General features: G+C 41.2%; 1 protein-coding gene across 5 annotated transcripts in view; it reads left to right on the top strand.

Moving 5' to 3' along the window:
• Window positions 1-17,873, top strand: part of LOC144501293 (protein phosphatase Slingshot homolog 2-like) — a 169,854-nt gene that overhangs the window by 129,840 nt on the left and 22,141 nt on the right. For all 5 annotated transcript variants that reach the window (XM_078224869.1, XM_078224867.1, XM_078224866.1 and 2 more), the window contains 5 exons: window positions 4,339-4,404; window positions 5,507-5,701; window positions 12,061-12,154; window positions 15,733-15,861; window positions 17,813-17,859. In XM_078224869.1, coding sequence (XP_078080995.1) covers window positions 4,339-4,404; window positions 5,507-5,701; window positions 12,061-12,154; window positions 15,733-15,861; window positions 17,813-17,859 — 531 coding nt within the window. The remainder of the gene's footprint in view (window positions 1-4,338; window positions 4,405-5,506; window positions 5,702-12,060; window positions 12,155-15,732; window positions 15,862-17,812; window positions 17,860-17,873) is intronic.

Here is a 17,873-nt window from a genome sequence, read left to right as displayed (position 1 = left end):
AGGTACAGAGGGTGGACAATTTGGAAGGGTCAGGTAACGAGTCACTGTGGGTGGAGCTCAGAAACAGGAAAGGCGCAGTCTCTATGCTGGGGATATACTACAGGCCTCCCAACAGCCCACGGGAAGTTGAGGAACGGATATGTAAGGACATTCTGGACAGGTGCAGAAAAAGTAGGGTTGTTGTAGTGGGAGACTTTAATTTCCCTCACATAGACTGGAAATCGCTTCGGGCTGGGGGCCTGGACGGGGAAGAATTTATAAAATGCGTACAGGAAGGTTCTTTGGAACAATATGTTGACAGTCCAACTAGAGAGGGGGCTATACTGGACCTAGTACTGGGGAATGAGTCTGGTCAGGTCATCAAAGTTTCAGTGGGGGAACATGTGGCAAATAGTGACCACAATTCTGTAAACTTTAGGATAGTAATGGAAAAAGATGAGTGTTGTCCTATGGGTAAGGTGCTGAATTGGGGGAAGGCTAACTACAGCCGGATTAGGCAGGATTTGGTGGCTGTTGATTGGGAGAGGCTGATTGTGGGTAAATCCACATCTGGCATGTGGGAGTCTTTTAAGGAGCAGTTGATGTGTCTGCCTGCCCATCTATCTACCTATCTATCTATCTATCTATCTATCTGTCCATCTATCGGGCGGTCCGTCGGTCATGTGCCTGTAAAGAGGAAGGATAGGAACGGTAGGATTCGGGAGCCGTGGATAACCAGTGAAATTGTGGGTCTAATCAAAAAGAAAAAAGAGGCATACATGAGGTCCAGGCAGCTAAAAACAGATGGAGCACTGGAGGAATACAGAGAAAGTAGAAAAGAACTCGAGCAGGAGTTAGAAGGGCAACAAGGGGTCACGAAATGTCCTTGACAGATAGGATTAAGGAGAATCCTAAGGCATTTTATACATACGTTAGGAACAAGAGGGTTGTCAGGGAAAGAATCGGACCTCTCAGGGACAAAGGAGGGGAATTATGCTTAGAACCAAAGGAAGTAGGTGAGATCCTAAACAAATACTTTGCATCAGTATTCACAAAGGAGAGGGACATGTTGACTGGTAGTGTTTCAGAGAGATGTGTTGACTCGTTAGAAAAAATCTCACTTACAAGGGAGGAAGGTTTTTTAGGAAACATTAAGACAGACAAATCCCCAGGGTCGGATGGCATCTATCCTAGACTCCTCAGGGAGGCAAGAGATGAAATTGCTGGGCCTCTAACAGAAATCTTTGCCTCTTCGCTGGACACAGGTGAGGTCCCAGAGGATTGGAGGGTAGCAAATGCGGTCCCGTTATTTAAGAAGGGTAGCAAGGATAACCCGGGTAGTTATAGGCCGGTGAGCTTGACGTTCGTGATAGGGAAATTGTTGGAGAAGATTCTTAGAGATAGGATATATGCGCATTTAGAACTGAATAATCTCATTAGCGATAGACAGCATGGTTTTGTACGAGGGAGGTCATGCCGCTCAAATTTGGTTGAGTTTTATGAGGAGGTGACAAAAACGATTGACGAGGGAAGGGCCGTGGATGTCGTCTATATGGATTTTAGTAAAGCGTTTGACAAGGTCCCTCATGGCAGGCTGGTGCAAAAGGTTAAATCTCACGGGATAAAAGGTGAGCTAGCTAGATGGGTGGAGAACTGGCTTAGCCAAAGAAGACAGAGGGTAACAGTGGAGGGGTCTTTTTCCGGTTGGAGGTCTGTGACTAGTGGTGTTGACACAGTAAGAAGTTTAACAACACCAGGTTAAAGTCCAACAGGTTTATTTGGTAGCAAAAGCCACACAAGCTTTCGAGGCTCTGAGCCCCTTCTTCAGGCTTCAACTACAAAGAAAGAAGAACAAAGAACAATACAGCACAGGAACAGGCCCTTCGGCCCTCCAAGCCTGCGCCGCTCATGTGCCCAACTAGACCATTCGTTTGTATCCCTCTATTCCCAGTCTGTTCATGTGGCTATCTAGATAAGTCTTAAACGATCCCAGCGTGTCCTCCTCAATCACCTTGCTTGGGAGTGCTTCACAGACACCTGAAGAAGGGGCTCAGAGCCTCGAAAGCTTGTGTGGCTTTTGCTACCAAATAAACCTGTTGGACTTTAACCTGGTGTTGTTAAACTTCTTACTGTGTTTACCCCAGTCCAACGCCGGCATCTCCACATCATGACTAGTGGTGTTCCGCAGGGCTCTTTACTGGGACCTCTGCTGTTTGTGATATATATAAATGATTTGGAGGAAGATGTAGCTGGTGTGATCCGTAAGTTTGCGGACAACACAAAGATTGCTGGAGTTGCGGATAGTGATGAACATTGTCAGAGAATACAGCAGGATATAGATAGGCTGGAACATTGGGCGGAGAAATAGCAGATGGAATTTAATCCAGATAAGTGCGAAGTGATGCATTTCGGTAGACCTAATGTAAGGGGGAGCTACACAATAAATGGCAGAACCATCAGGAGTACAGACACACACAGGGTCCTGGGTGTACAAGTCCACAGATCCGTAAAGGTGGCAGCACAGGTGGAGAGCGTGGTGAAGAAGGCATATGGCATGCTTGCCTTTATTGGACGGGGCATATGATGTTGCGGCTGTATAGAACATTGGTTAGGCCACATTTGGAATACTGCGTTCAGTTCTGGTCGCCACACTACCAGAAGGACGTGGAGGCTTTGGAGAGAGTACAGAAAAGGTTTACCAAGACGGAGGATGAGGGGCGACCTAATAGAGGTGTATAAAATTATGAAGGGCATAGATAGGGTGAACAGTGGGAAGCTTTTTCCCAGGTCAGAGGTGACGAACACAAGGGGCCACGGGTTCAAGGTGAGGGGGGCAAGGTTCAACACAGATGTCGGGGACGTATTTTACACAGAGGGTGGTGGGGGCCTGGAATGCACTCCCAAGCAAGGTGATTGAGGAGGACACGCTGGGATCGTTTAAGACTTATCTAGATAGCCACATGAACAGACTGGGAATAGAGGGATACAAACGAATGGTCTAGTTGGGCACATGAGCGGCGCAGGCTTGGAGGGCCGAAGGGCCTGTTCCTGTGCTGTATTGTTCTTTGTTCTTCTTTCTTTGTAGTTGAAGCCGGAAACTACAACCTTTAAAAAATATTTGGATAAGCACTTGAAATACCATAACGTTCAAGAATCGGTGCGCCTTTAGTGGCAGATATTGTTGATGCAGACTCGCTGGTCCGAAGGGCCTTTTTTGCATTGTATGACTCTGAGAACACACTAGGAGATACCGTGCACAGTTCTAATTTCCATATTATAAAAAGGATAGAGGAATTGGGGAAGATACAAAAAATGATTCATAAGGATGTTGCTGGATCAGAGGGAGATGTACTTAACCGGGGCTTGTACTTTTCTGTAGAAAAGAGAAGACTTGGGGGCGATTTTAAAATTCTGAAGGCATGTGTGATAGCACAGAGAAAGTCATGCAGAAAGCTCGGACTTATTAGCATCTAATGGGGAATTAAGGAGAAATTTATTTATCCAAAACCTTCGTAAGAATGCAGACCTTTCTACCACAAGGAGTATTGAGCTGAATACCATAGATACGTGCAAGGACAAGCTAGATAATCGCACGTGGAAGAAATTAATGGAAGCATATGATGGTAGGGTTAGAGGAAGAAGGATGGGAGGACACTCATCTAGAACATAAATGCTGGCGTACACTCGTTTGGCCAAATGGCCTGTTTCTGTGCTGTGAACTGTGATTTTAGTAATAGTTTAGGAACTGTATCGTGTGACCAGCATTCACTCAACCTTCCACCAATGGAAGGCCAGTGTCCATCACAAAACAAGCACTGTCATATTACCATATGGCATTTATGACATAATTGCTGCCAACAGAATTTATCAGGAGAGTTTTCAACAATAAACAACTTAATTGCTTTGTTCTAACATTTTGTTCTGCTATCTTGGCAATGAATCATTCATTTTCCCACCTTGTGTACACCAGACAAATGGAAGTTATCTGCTATAATGTCATGGTAAATATAAATGGTCATTTTATGAAGTTTTGTTTTAAAAAATTCTATAAATTAATTACTGTATGTGGTTTTCCCAGAAATCTATTTCATTATTTCTTCCTCCTATTTTGTGCTCTGTATTTTGCCCCCTCACTTTTTCTTCTCTCGCTTTCTGTCTTTTAAATTTCAATCTAAATTTTTAATCCAGGATAATTTGTTGATTATTATCCATTAGGAGTGCCCAGCCCTGTTTAATTTTCCTCATTCCAGAGTTTCCTGTATATTGTGGTCCTCCATGCCACCATACTGTTTATTTCTGTAAGCTTTGCTGATAACCAATTCAATTTATTTTTTTGTCTGCCTTTCTTTCCTTCTCAAGAGGATTCAGTGTGTCAACAGTGAACAGAATTCACATCTTCAAGCCTGTATCTGTACAAGCAATGTGGTAAGAAATTTCTGAACATTTCTTTTGGCAGTTTGCAGATTCTCTTTGTTGTTTATTTGTAAGTTTTCTTCAGCATCAGTTTGCTCATGAAGTTTAAAGCTCCATTGCTGTTTCAGCTAAAAGAGGACCTTGTATTTTAAATAACGTGCAAATGGTATTAGAACAGTCCCATAATTTTGTGTGGCTATGAAATAGAAATTGTGAGGAAGGTAAGCACAGCAAAAGCTACAAACTCTGATAGTTTCATTTGAGAAAGCCCCATCAGGTAAGACGTGAAGACCAGAAGTTCATATTGTGTATTTTAGCTAGGTTCAGACAAAGCCCATTGTACATTTTCTTCAATGTTGCAGCCAAAATCTTCATATTTCCTGAGTGTTTTTCATTTGGCATCATAATCAAATGTAAAAATGCAGTACTCATTCTAACGCTGTGAAAGTCTACAGTAGTTCCTGGCTCAACATTATAGTTGCATTCCTAAAAAATGGAACTTGAAATAAAACAATGTTAAGCGAATCAGATTTTCCTATTATAACCAATGTAAAAACTGTAGTTGGATGCTGTAGGACCTATCGCATCAAAAAAATTATAGCCTGTAAGTTGAAATACTGTATATTATATTTGTAATTGAAATAACTAAAAATAAATTTAAAAAACAAAAATATACTAATTCTTTCTACTTGCCTCCTTCCTGTTCCCTCTTGCTTGTTTCCCTCGCTGTGAGCAAGGGCTTGGGAGAGGGGCAATGAAAGGGAGGAAGTGATCAAGAGGAGCTATAGTAGGAGGGTTGGGAAGGATAGGGCTGATGAGCAGGAGAGACCTCAAATGTGCTGATCTGGTTACTCATGCTATGTTGGCCTAGTGTGAAATGGCACTGAAACTGATATCCTAATGCTATGTGCACACAGCAGCCCTAGTGTATCCAGTGGAATGACTAACTGGGCAACTTAAAATGGGGACTTGTACTTGTTTTGGTAAATGTACAGCCAAATTAGTCTTTTGTTATCCTTGCTATCAAAAAAGCCTCATTTTTAAACACAGGATTGATAGCCCTTGGAAGAATCCTTGATCTGTGACTCTAACTATGAATTATTTTTACTTTCAGGTCAGCTTTGCAGAGTTTGCACAAAGCCTGTGAGGTAGCCAGGATGCATAACTACTACCCTGGAAGCCTGTACCTAACATGGATTAGTTATTATGAGAGCCGCATCAATTCTAACCAGACCTTCATTAATGAATGGAATGCAATGCAGGATGTGCAATCTCACCGCTCTGATTCACCTGTGCTCTTTACTGATGTGTATGTCTATTTCTATTACTTTGTATTTTGAGATTGCAGTCTTGTGTAAAAGCCTGTGTTCTGTCAACTTCTACGTCAATTGAGGCATTACCAGAAGGATGTGGAGACTTTGGAGAGGGTACAGAAAAGATTTACCAGGATGTTGCCTGGTATGGAGGGCATTAGCTATGAGGAGAGGTTGGAGAAACTTGGCTTGTTCTCACTGGAGCGACGGAGGTTGAGGGGAGACCTCATAGAAGTCTACAAGATTATGAGAGGCATGGACAGAGTGGATAGTCAGAAGCTTTTTCCAGGTGGACGAGTCAATTACTCGGGGGCATAGGTTTAACGTGCGAGGGGCAAGTTTTAAAAGAGATGTACGAGGCAGATTTTTTACAGAGTGGTGGGTGCCTGGAACTCATTGCCAGGGGAGGTAGTGGAAAGGCCGAAGGACCTGTTCCTGTGCTGTAATTTTCTTTGTTCTTTGTACATATTATTTAATACAGCAGGAGAGGAAAATACTTTGAATCAACATAATTTCTAATATCACTATAGCGAAATGTAGACACTTAAATGCTTCAGCAGAGAAGTTTGATTTTCATATTTGGACAATATCTGATGGAATCCTATCCTGAAGTGTTATAGTCAAAAGAAGGGACCTTTAGCACTGATGAGACTGTTAAAGATATTTGCTTTTAAAATTTCAGTTTTAATTTATATAGATTACATGTGAACTCAAAGTATCACATGGGGGCTACAATCATTATGTATTTTAATTAAGGTAAAGTCACACATTACATTTTTATTTGTAATTTTCGATTCACCTGTAAATATGTAGACAAAATATGGGCTTGTTTTGAACTAAGGAAACATTAGCATAGCAACTGGCATGGACACAAATGGCCTGCAACAATTGTATTACCCAAGTTTCAAAGCAATGGCAAGGCACTCAATATATTGCATACTGGCTAACAGAGAGACAGAACATAGTTATAATAATCAGAGTTCATGCGTGTTGATAAGTTAAGCTGAGTTTTCTTTGGGACCTTTGAGATCTTATGAGAGCTAATGATCTCTTTCCTGTTCAATTTTGATCAAATCTGCTTTCAGAGAATTCATACTGTGTGCAGTATTGGTCCCCTTATATGAGGAAGGATATATTGGCATTGGAGGGAGTGCAGAGAAGGTTCACCAGGTTGATACCGGAGATGAGGGGTTTGGATTATGAGGAGAGGCTGAGGAGATTGGGTTTGTACTCGTTGGAGTTTAGAAGGATGAGGGGGGATCTTATGGAGACTTATAAGATAATGCGGGGGCTGGATAGGGTGGAGGCGGAGAGATTCTTTCCACTTAGTAAGGAAGTTAAAACTAGAGGACACAGACTCAAAATAAAGGGGGGTCGGTTTAAGACAGAGTTGAGGAGGAACTTCTTCTCCCAGAGGGTGGTGAATCTCTGGAATTCTCTGCCCACTGAGGTGGTGAAGGCTACCTCGCTGAATATGTTTAAAGCGCGGATGGATGGATTCCTGATCGGTAAGGGAATTAAGGGTTATGGGGATCAGGCGGGTAAGTGGTACTGATCCACGTCAGATCAGCCATGATCTTATTGAATGGCGGGGCAGGCTCAAGGGGCTAGATGGCCTACTCCTGCTCCTATTTCTTATGTTCTTATATTATCCTTGCTTTTATCAATGACTTATTGATTTTAAATTTGCACTTGGGATTGTAAGATTTCTGTGTTCATAGATTTTTTTAAAGTATTTTCTAAGGCTTTACATCTTGACTGAAACATCACAAAGCACACACATCATGAATTATCTTGAAATGCAGTGGCTGCTATACAGGCATGAGGTACCATCAGAAGCCAGTTTACATGTCTTTCTGTTTGGGGTGTTGATGAATATGCTGTAATTTCTAGCATTTTTGGAGTTTGATTTGTAGTAGATTTTTCTCCCCTGTAACTAACTCTGGAATGCAGAAGTAATCGTTGGCCAATTACCAATGGATGCACTTATGAAGCTGACTTCTATTTCTCTCGTAGTGGGGTGGGGGGGTTGTGAGGGGAGGAGTGTGCATTAAGGTTAGAATTCCCGAATGCGGGCTGGTTAATTAAAAAAAAGAACCGAGAAAGGGGCTGCATATAGAAAAAGGGCTGCAATTGGAGATGTAATGAAGGCTTAGGAGAAGTCCTGAACATCTAAGAAGGCAGCAGAAGGCTGATAACTCCATGCTGCGGGCCATTGGGGCGAAGGTAACTCTGAAGCAGTAGTATTCTGCTTGGTGCAGTCGAAGAGCTGATGTTGTGCTTGAATTGGTGCTGGAATGCAGATTTTAGGAATCGGGGGAATGGAGACCCTGTAATGTGAGCCTTCATTGAGGCCATCTGAGTTGGAGCAACTTTTGGGATAAATTCCAAGGCAAGATTTTCTAGGGTGAAATCTGGAATCCACCGTAAGAGAGACGGAGTTTCATTGAGATTGGTTGACTCAATGTTTATTGAAGTCTGGGTGGGCTATTGAGAAATCTTTGGAATCTGTTTTGGCCGCAACTGCTATTTATTGTGCAGTGTTCAAACTGTTTGACTACAGTTTGCCTGTTAATTCGTATATACCTTCTGAGAATAAGAGAGATATTGCAAATTATTTTATTTTTCAGACCTTGTAAAGTTTATATATGTTCAAAACCTGTTGAATCTTGGGGCTTTCATCCTTTAGAAAGTGTCTTGGATCTCAAACTTTGTCCACTTGAAACAAAAAGTTATTAATCCCTAACCAGATTGTACCAAAAATTTGGGAGCCTGGTCCAAGTTCATAACAGTGCAAGGTCACAGCAGTTGTTTTGAATTTGTCACCTACTGCTGTGTCACACCTGCTTTTGTTTCTTAGCATTCCCATTCCAGGCCAACATCACAATGCTTCTGGGGGAAATCCTGGAAAGAGAAGAATTCTATGATAAGCATTAGCTTGCTATTTTTAAAAAAATATAAACAGCTTCCCACTGTATAGCCTAAACAAAGAATTCCTGCCCTACGTTTATCTCTATTGACATCTTAAACAGCAATTTGATCATAAAGAAATAGAATGCAGCTGTGTATTACCGCCAAAATCCTTAACATCTCTCATGTTCATTTTTTTTTAGGCTTGTTAATATATTACAGAATGGCTGTTAAAATAATTTTGGTAAACCTAAATGGGATAGCTGAGTAAAAGACAAAACATTGTTAGCTGAAGACTTATTCCTTCTCCATTTATTTCACATGCATTAATTTTTGCTCAAATGTTTATCAGTTCATTTTTAATGATCGAAAACTTTCATGTCTTGCATCTGAACATTCTAATACTAATGGACCAGAAAATAGACTCTCAGCTGTGACAGTCTTTGCTGATTAGGAATACTATTTTTACTAACCGTGATAAGAATTTGGGCACTGAAGATAGCATGACATATAGACACCATCTAGTTGCTTCCTTATTAGGAAGCTGATGATACAACCTTTCTATGGAAGGTGAACAGATGTGACATTGATAGTTGGAAATATGGGTAGGGTTGCTAATCCTCCAGGATTGGCTTAGAGACTCCAGGAATTGAAGACCAAGCTCCAGGACACTGCTGAAGAAAACCCTGAAGGAAAACAATTGGGAAATTAAAAACAACTTTTTTTTTTGTCAATTTCTTTACCAGATATAAAAACGTTGAAAATTTTGGGCGGGGGTGGGGGGGGGAACGCTGTTTGGCTGACAGTTGAGCATCATCCAATTGGGTAATGAGTCTTTGTTTTTCAGTTGACGTAGGAAGGTAGTGCATCACAAAGGTGGATACGTTGGTCAAATACGCTGGAATGTGGGAGCAAGTCATGTGATGAAATCTCCAGGAATATATTTAATCACAGTTGATAATCCTTAATATGGATAGTTTAAAATATAGATATATCCAATTAAAACTAGTGCTCAATGAATGATAGTGGTAAAATGCTGGAAACATTTGTAAGATGGACTAGATCAAGCCTGTCAAGTCCTCAAAGATTTAGTGTCGCTGTGCGTAGAATAAGGCTTGAGACTCATCATGCTAAATCCCCCTTTCATCCATGTGTATGAATAATAATTAAAATGATAGTGAAATAACTTTTGAAGCACAAATCCATTGTGGTTACTCTGTCCAGGGACCAGACATGTTTTCCACATCAGTTTGTATTTGTATCATGTAGGAAGACATCCCAAGATAATTCACATGAGCGTAATAAGATACATTTTTGACTTCTGTAACTTTTCTGCTGCCTCAACCCATCAGCTGCTGAAAAGCTCATTTATGCCTTGTCACTTCCAGAATCAAAGATTCCAATGTTCTCTGAGCTGGCCTAAATTCTTCATGTTCTACTCTACACCAGGTGGCACTTGTCAATCATTTTGACCTTGCTGAAATTACATCACTGTTATGACCCAAACTGATAACACTGGACAAGTTAGACTTCAGAGTGAAACCTGGCTTGATAGATCCTAACTTTGTGTTTCTTTAAGTAACGGTGGAGGAAAGTTATTGAACAAGTTCACAGGAGTTTGCTGATGGACTTTTAACATAAATAGTAAAACATTTATTACATAAGGGGGAAAGAAAACTATATTACACCAGTCAAAAAACCCTAGAAAATTATTCAAACTCTCTCAATTCCTTTTATCCCAGCAATACCCTTACAGTCATAAAAACCCAGTGAAGATTTGCCACTATCTTAACATAAAGGCTTCTTGCTTCAGGTGGACCCGTTCCAAACTTTTTCTTTGCCGGATTTCTGAACATAATGGATAGTTTTTTCCAAGCTGGTATCTCTCTTTGAGACATCCAAAACCACACTCTAAACAAGCTATTACTTGAACTGCAGAGCAAACACAAGTTCCTTAAACTCAGTACCCCAGCAGCTTTGCAGTATTTCTTATCAGACCGGCTAGAACTCTGACATACGTACTCTGAACAACTACTTTTCTGTCTTTTTGTGTCACCAGAACCCGTTTTTTCTACTTTGTGTGTTGTTTCCCAAATTCTAAATGCCGCAGAAGGCTGTGGAGGCCATGCCATTGAGTGTTTTTAAGACAGAGATAGATAGGTTCTTGATTGATAAGGGGATCGGGGTTATGGGGAAAAGGCAGGAGAATGGGGAAGAGAAAAATATCAGCCATGATTGAATGGCGGAGCAGACTCGATGGGCTGTGTGCCCTAATTCTGCTCCGATGTCTTATGGTCTTCACTTCCAGGGTTGTAAAAGCTTATTGAAAATGCATGTACACAAACAAATCCAGAAAACCTAACCTGTTTGCTAGGAGACCCTCCAGACTTCCCAGCACCAAGCTCTCCAAAAAAGCCAAAATGAAACTGAAACCATATTCTTTCTTTCCTTAACAGACAAATATAAATTAAACTTAAGATTATACATTGTTCTTAACATTACCACTGTACCTCAAAACCTGGAGGTTAAAATTCCTCTGTGTTTCTGTCCTTTCGTGAACTCAGTTCTCAATCTCTCTAACCTCCAAGTCTACAACCTCCTTCCCCCACACACATGTTGCTCTGACTTTAGCTTTTTGCTCTCTTCTCCCTCCCTAGCCCTACCATTGGCAACTATGCTTTCATTGCTTAGGGTTCTCGCTTTGGAATTGACTCCCCTTCTTTTCTACCTCCATATCTGCCTTCAAATCTTTTCTTTAATCGTGTGTTGGCCACTCTTTCTAATATTTCCATCTTTGGTTTGGTGTCTTTTGCAACTTTATACCTCGGGATGTTTTTCTGCATTAAATATGCCATGTAAATACAAATTGTTATTTTAACTATGAAGTTCAATTAATTACCTGGCCATTAAATGAGAAATTTTTACCACAGTTGGGAATTCATCTGATGCATACTATATACCCCAAGAGTTTTACTATTTTTAATAAAGTTATAGATTGAAAGTCCAGATTTGTTTGAAACCACTTCAGTTGTAGGCTCATATACTTTATGTAACCTTAAAAGCTCCACCCTGGGGAATTGTTTTTATCTAAAATAAATTTTAGCATTTTGAATAATTGAATTTTTAGAAGCAAGTTGCTAGGAATATTTTATTGATGTTATGAAAGCAATTTGCAATTGAACATTGCTGTTGAAGACACTGAGAATTCATGTGTATGTTGACTTGTCCTGGAGCAATTTGCATTTTTCCTCCCCTTTCAGGCGCCTGTAATTTGTTAATTATGACAAACCGTGAGCGAGGGATGTATTAAAAAAAAGATATTGTGGAGCAACTGTCATTTACGGTTCACTGGGAAGTATGACCTTCAATTTGAAAGCTGACATTATGCTTATCATGTTGTTTCTTTCCAATGAAGGAATAATTATGATATTTGTGCCATTTACAGACCAACAGAGCGAGAACGGACAGAAAGACTAATCAAGACTAAACTTCGGGAGGTAATGATGCAGATGGATTTGGAGAATGTCACATCAAAAGAGGTATGTGTACCCTGACGGGAGAAGATCAACAGGATTCAAAATAAATTCTGAATTGATATATTCATTCATTGATTGAAGTTTGCAAAAATAAGAAAAATAATTTGTCAAAACATAAATATTTTGCAATTTGAGGTGTATGGTGATGTAGCTTAAAAAGACTGGAATTCCTAATTTCAGAAATGTGCTATGCATCTTTACCTTGTAGAAGATTCTTACTGACACTGCACTTGCTTGTCTCCAACTTGTCTATTTTTAACTATTTGGCGATTGTATTCAATTTCATCTTCCAGAGTAGATGCAGTTTCCACATAACTCATTCTGAAATGTAAGTCCAGAAAAGAGTGGGTTTCAGACTTTAAAACAAGATGTGATTACTCACTAAAACTGATGTTTTACTGGTCGGGTTATTAGTAAACATAGAACATAGAACATTACAGCGCAGTACAGGCCCTTCGGCCCTCGATGTTGCGCCGACCAGTGGTACCAATCTAAAGCCCCTCTAATCTACACTATTCCAATATCATCCATATGTTTATCCAATAACCACTTGAACGCTCTCAACGTTGACGAGTCCACCACTGCTGCAGGCAGGGCATTCCACGCCCTTACTACTCTCTGAGTAAAGAACCTACCTCTAACATCTGTCCTATATCTCTCACCCCTCAATTTAAAGCTATGTCCCCTCGTGCTAGCCAACACCATCCGAGGAAAAAGGCTCTCACTATGCACCCTATCTAATCCTCTGATCATCTTGTATGCCTCTATTAAGTCACCTCTTAACCTTCTTCTCTCTAACGAAAACAACCTCAAGCCCCTCAGCCTTTCCTCATACGATTTTCCCACCATACCAGGCAACATCCTGGTAAATCTCCTCTGCACCCTTCCCAACGCTTCCACATCTTTCCTATAATACGGCGACCAGAACTGTACGCAATACTCCAAATGCGGCCGCACCAGAGTTTTGTACAGTTGCAGCATGACCTCCTGGCTCCGAAACTCAATCCCTCTACCAATAAAAGCTAACGCACCGTACGCCTTCTTAACAACCCTATCAACCTGGGTGCCAACTTTCAGGGATCTATGCACATGGACACTCAGATCCCTCTGTTCATCCACACTACCAAGTATCTTACCATTAGCCCAGTACTCTGTATTCCTGTTACTCCTTCCAAAGTGAATCACCTCACACTTTTCCGCATTAAACTTCATTTGCCACCTCTCAGCCCAGCTCTGCAGCTTATCTATGTCCCTCTGTGACCTGCCACTTCCCTCCGCACTGTCTACAACTCCACCGACTTTAGTGTCATCCGCAAATTTACTAATCCATCCTTCCACGCCCCCATCCAAGTCATTAATAAAAATGACAAACAGCAGTGGCCCCAAAACAGATTCTTGCAGTACACCACTAGTAACTGAACTCCAGGATGAATATTTCCCATCAACCACCACCCTTTGTTTTCTTACAGCTAGCCAATTCCTGATCCAAACCACTAAATCACCCTCAATCCCATATGTCCGTATTTTCTGCAAAAGCTTACCATGGGGAACCTTATCAAACGCTTTGCTGAAATCCATATACACCACATCAACCGCTTTACCCTCATCCACCTCTTTGGTCACCTTCTCAAAGAACTCAATAAGGTTTGTGAGGCACGACCTACCCTTCACAAAACCGTGCTGACTATCCCTAATCAAATTATTCCTTTCTAGGTGATTATAAATCCTATCTCTTATAATCCTTTCCAATACTTTGCCCACAACAGAAGTAAGGCTCACCGGTCTATAATTACCAGGGTTGTCCCTACTCCCCTTCTTGAACAAGGGGACACCATTTGCTATCCTCCAGTCTTCTGGCACTGTTCCTGTAGACAATGACGACACAAAGATCAAAGCCAAAGGCTCTGCAATCTCCTCTCTAGCCTCCCAGAGAATCCTAGGATAAATCCCATCCGGCACAGGGGACTTATCTATTTTTACCCTTTCCAGAATTGCTAACACCTCCTCCTTATGAACATCAATCCCATCCAGTCCAACAGCCTGCATCTCAGTACTCCCCTCAACAACACTGTCCCTCTCCAGTGTGAATACCGACGAAAAATATTCATTTAGTGCCTCTCCTATCTCTTCAGACTCCACGCACAACTTCCCACTCCTGTCCTTGACTGGCCCTAATCTTACCCTAGTCATTCTTTTACTCCTGACATACTTATAGAAAGCTTTAGGGTTTTCCTTGATCCTACCTGCCAAAGACTTCTCATGTCCCCTCCTGGCTCTTCTTAACTCTTTCTTTAGGTCCTTCCTGGCTAACTTGTAACTCTCAAGTGCCCTAACTGAGCCTTCACGTCTCATCTTAACATAAGTCTCCTTCTTCCTCTTCACAAGAGATTCAACCTCCTTAGTAAACCACGGTTCCCTCACACGTCTGCTTCCTCCCTGCCTGACAGGTACATATTTATCAAGGACGCGTAGTAGCTGTTCCTTGAACAAGTTCCACATTACAATTGTGCCCATCCCCTGCAGTTTCCTTCCCCAACCTATGCCAGCTAAATCTCACCTAATTGCATCATAATTTCCTTTCCCCCAGCTATAACTCTTGCCCTTTGGTATATACCTATCCTTTTCCATTGCTAAAGTAAATGTAATCGAATTGTGGTCACTGTCACCAAAGTGCTCACCTACCTCCAAATCTAACACCTGGCCTGGTTCATTACCCAGTACCAAATCCAATGTGGCCTCGCCTCTTGTTGGTCTATCTACATACTGCGTCAGGAAGCCTTCCTGCACACACTGGACAAAAACCGACCCCTCTAAAGTACTCGAACTATCGCTTTTCCAGTCAATATTTGTAAAGTTAAAGTCCCCCATAACAACTACCCTGTTACTTTCGCTCCTATCCAGAATCATCTTTGCAATCTTTTCCTCTACATCTCTGGAACTTTTCGGAGGTCTATAAAAAACTCCCAACAGGGTGACCTCCTTTCCTGTTTCTAACCTCAGCCCAAACTACCTCAGTAGACGAGTCCACATCAAATGTCCTTTCTGCCACCGTAATACTGTCCTTGACTAACAATGCCACACCTCCCCCTCTTTGACCACCTTCCCTGCACTTACTGAAACATCTAAACCTCGGAACCTGCAACAACCATTCCTGTCCCTGCTCTATCCATGTCTCCAAGATGGCCACAACATCGAAATCCCAGGTACCAACCCATGCTGCAAGCTCACCCACCTTATTCCGGATGCTCCTTGCGTTGAAGTATACACACTTCAAACCGCCTTCCTGCCTGTCAGTTCCTGACCTTCTGTTAGCTGCTGATATAGGCCAGAATTTTTCGACCATTCACACTGGCAGGATTGGTGCAGGCTTGAGGGCCGAAGGGCCTGTTCCTGTGCTGTAATTTTCTTTGTTCTTTGATTCTCTGGTCCCGCTGCAGTGAACGGCGATTTGGCTGAGCGCCAAATTCTCTGCCCTCGGTTGCTGTGGCAGCGGGGCATGAACAGCTGAAAAATTCCAGCCGTAGTTTTTGTCTTGTATGAAATGTACAGATCTCAATAATTAATTGTTATACTGATTACAGATTCGCACAGAATTGGAAATGCAAATGGTTTGCAACCTGAGAGAATTTAAAGAGTATATTGATAATGAGATGATTGTAATCTTGAGGCAAATGGACAACCCAACTGAGATATTTGAGCACGTCTACCTGGTATGATCATTACATTATAATTGATATTTGTTCTCTTGTTCACTATTTTACGTGGGTGTGAGTGTGGTGCCAGAGTGATGGGGAATTAAGGAGAGCAAAAGGGAGGGAAATCACAATATGCCTCTCTAGTGATGGCTTCTAAACAGCTTTGTTTTTTAAGCACCTTCATCAAAAGGTGATTTGTTCAGTTTCCTATTTAAAGCACTGAGAAGTCTTGCATCCTTTCACTGAACCTCTTTCCTTGTGGCAGCTTGAGACTATAGGAAATATTGAGTATATAAACTTATACTCATCCAAAGCTCTGCTGCCCGTATTCTAATTTGCACCAAGCCCTGGTCATCCATGACTCCTGTGTTGGCTCCAGGTCCAGCAATGCCTCAATTTTAAATTCACATCCTTGCTTTCAAATCTCTTCATGGCCTCCTTACCCCCTTCTCTATTTCTGTGCGCCTCCCTGATTTTAATCACTGCACCATTGCCTTCAGTTGCCTATACCTGATCCCACGTATTCCCTTCCTGAAACCTTTCATGTCTTGTTCCTCCTCCTTAAAACAAGTTTTTGGTCATTTGCCCTAAAATCTTATCGTGATTCAGTGACAACAGCCTGCTCCTGTGAAACACCTTGACATTTTTGCTACATAAAAGGCAGTATATAAATGCAAGTTGCTGTCATGCCACTTTGTGGTGTAGCACTTTGGCATACTACCACAGTGTCCTACCAACTTGACTGGAGAGTCTTTAAGGCCAGATAACTTAAAATGGCTACATTTTCATCCTTTCATGACCAAATCTAGAACATTGTCAGTGTAGACTAATTCCAGAGAAATCTGAAGATGTGCTAGTAGAGATGATAAAAATATTACATTCGATGTAAAGTTCTTTTGAGATGCCCCAAGAATGTGACAAGGTGCTATGCAAATCTATGCTTTTTCTATGTCTCGGCTGACTGCTGACTATCCATTTTTGCATTAGTTGTGGATGTAGTAAGTTATAAAGTTTCATATAAATGTATTTTCTTTGTGACTTAACTTATCTCTACTGTGATTGATCTCTTTGGGAGTATTTTCTTTTCAAAGTTGTTCTGATTGGGTTTCCTGTATTAAAATTTCACAATATGAGGCAAGCTGCTGCCTCCTTATTTTGAATCACAGCCAGCTTTGTAAGGATACCAATGGTCAGCTGCCCTTAAAGTCAAAGAAAATGTCATTTACTGGGAAGATATAAACACTGCTTCAGAGAATCTCAGTAAATCCATTTTAACTGCATGGTTGATAAATGTTACATATTATCAGTTATTCAGAAAATAACCTGGAACTAGTGTGTGTTTTTTTTTCTTCTTGCCTGGGGTTGGATATTCCACTCTTGTATTTCCTCCCTGGTGAACCACCTGTACAAGTAGTCTTTTGTGTGGGATAGCGAGTGTATGAGTAACAGACATCTGTGCATTCTTCAACTTCACTGTTATTTTGTGGCTTCACATCAACGCTCTTCTTTGTAATCTAAATTTGCACTTTTACTGTGAAACTTAAAGAAACAACAAGACTCATTAGTAGAGTTGATACTATTGTATTATCCCACAGTGTCATCTTCAAGTCAGGCCTTGGTAATATTCATCATTGTCATTAATTATTTAATTATTTGTTTTTTTTTTTGACTGGAAGAAATGAAAATGTCTGGAAAAGTAATAGTAATGCTGCCAATGCAGAAATCTTTTAATATGTCAATCTAATTATTTAAGAATTTGATATACTTTGTACAAGTTTGTTGGAAACTTAGCTCTCCTTTTGCTCAAACGCAAATGCTTGTAAGTGCATTACAGCATCTGTGGGATGGGGGTGAACATAACTTGCATATCTACACCTGAGCTGCTTTGTTTGTGCTGAATATCAATAAAGTCTGTTTGGACCATCCTGTTAAACCTGAACCTTAGCCAGCTTATCTCTGTTTGCAGGGCTCAGAGTGGAATGCATCCAATTTGGAAGATTTGCAGAGCCGAGGGTAAGGTCCTCCTA

Source organism: Mustelus asterias, chromosome 12 (assembly GCF_964213995.1).
Source record: "Mustelus asterias chromosome 12, sMusAst1.hap1.1, whole genome shotgun sequence".
Classification (NCBI taxonomy): Eukaryota; Metazoa; Chordata; class Chondrichthyes; order Carcharhiniformes; family Triakidae; genus Mustelus; species Mustelus asterias.
The sequence above is the reverse complement of the archived record's forward strand: the minus strand, read 5'-3'. Positions and strand labels throughout refer to the sequence as shown.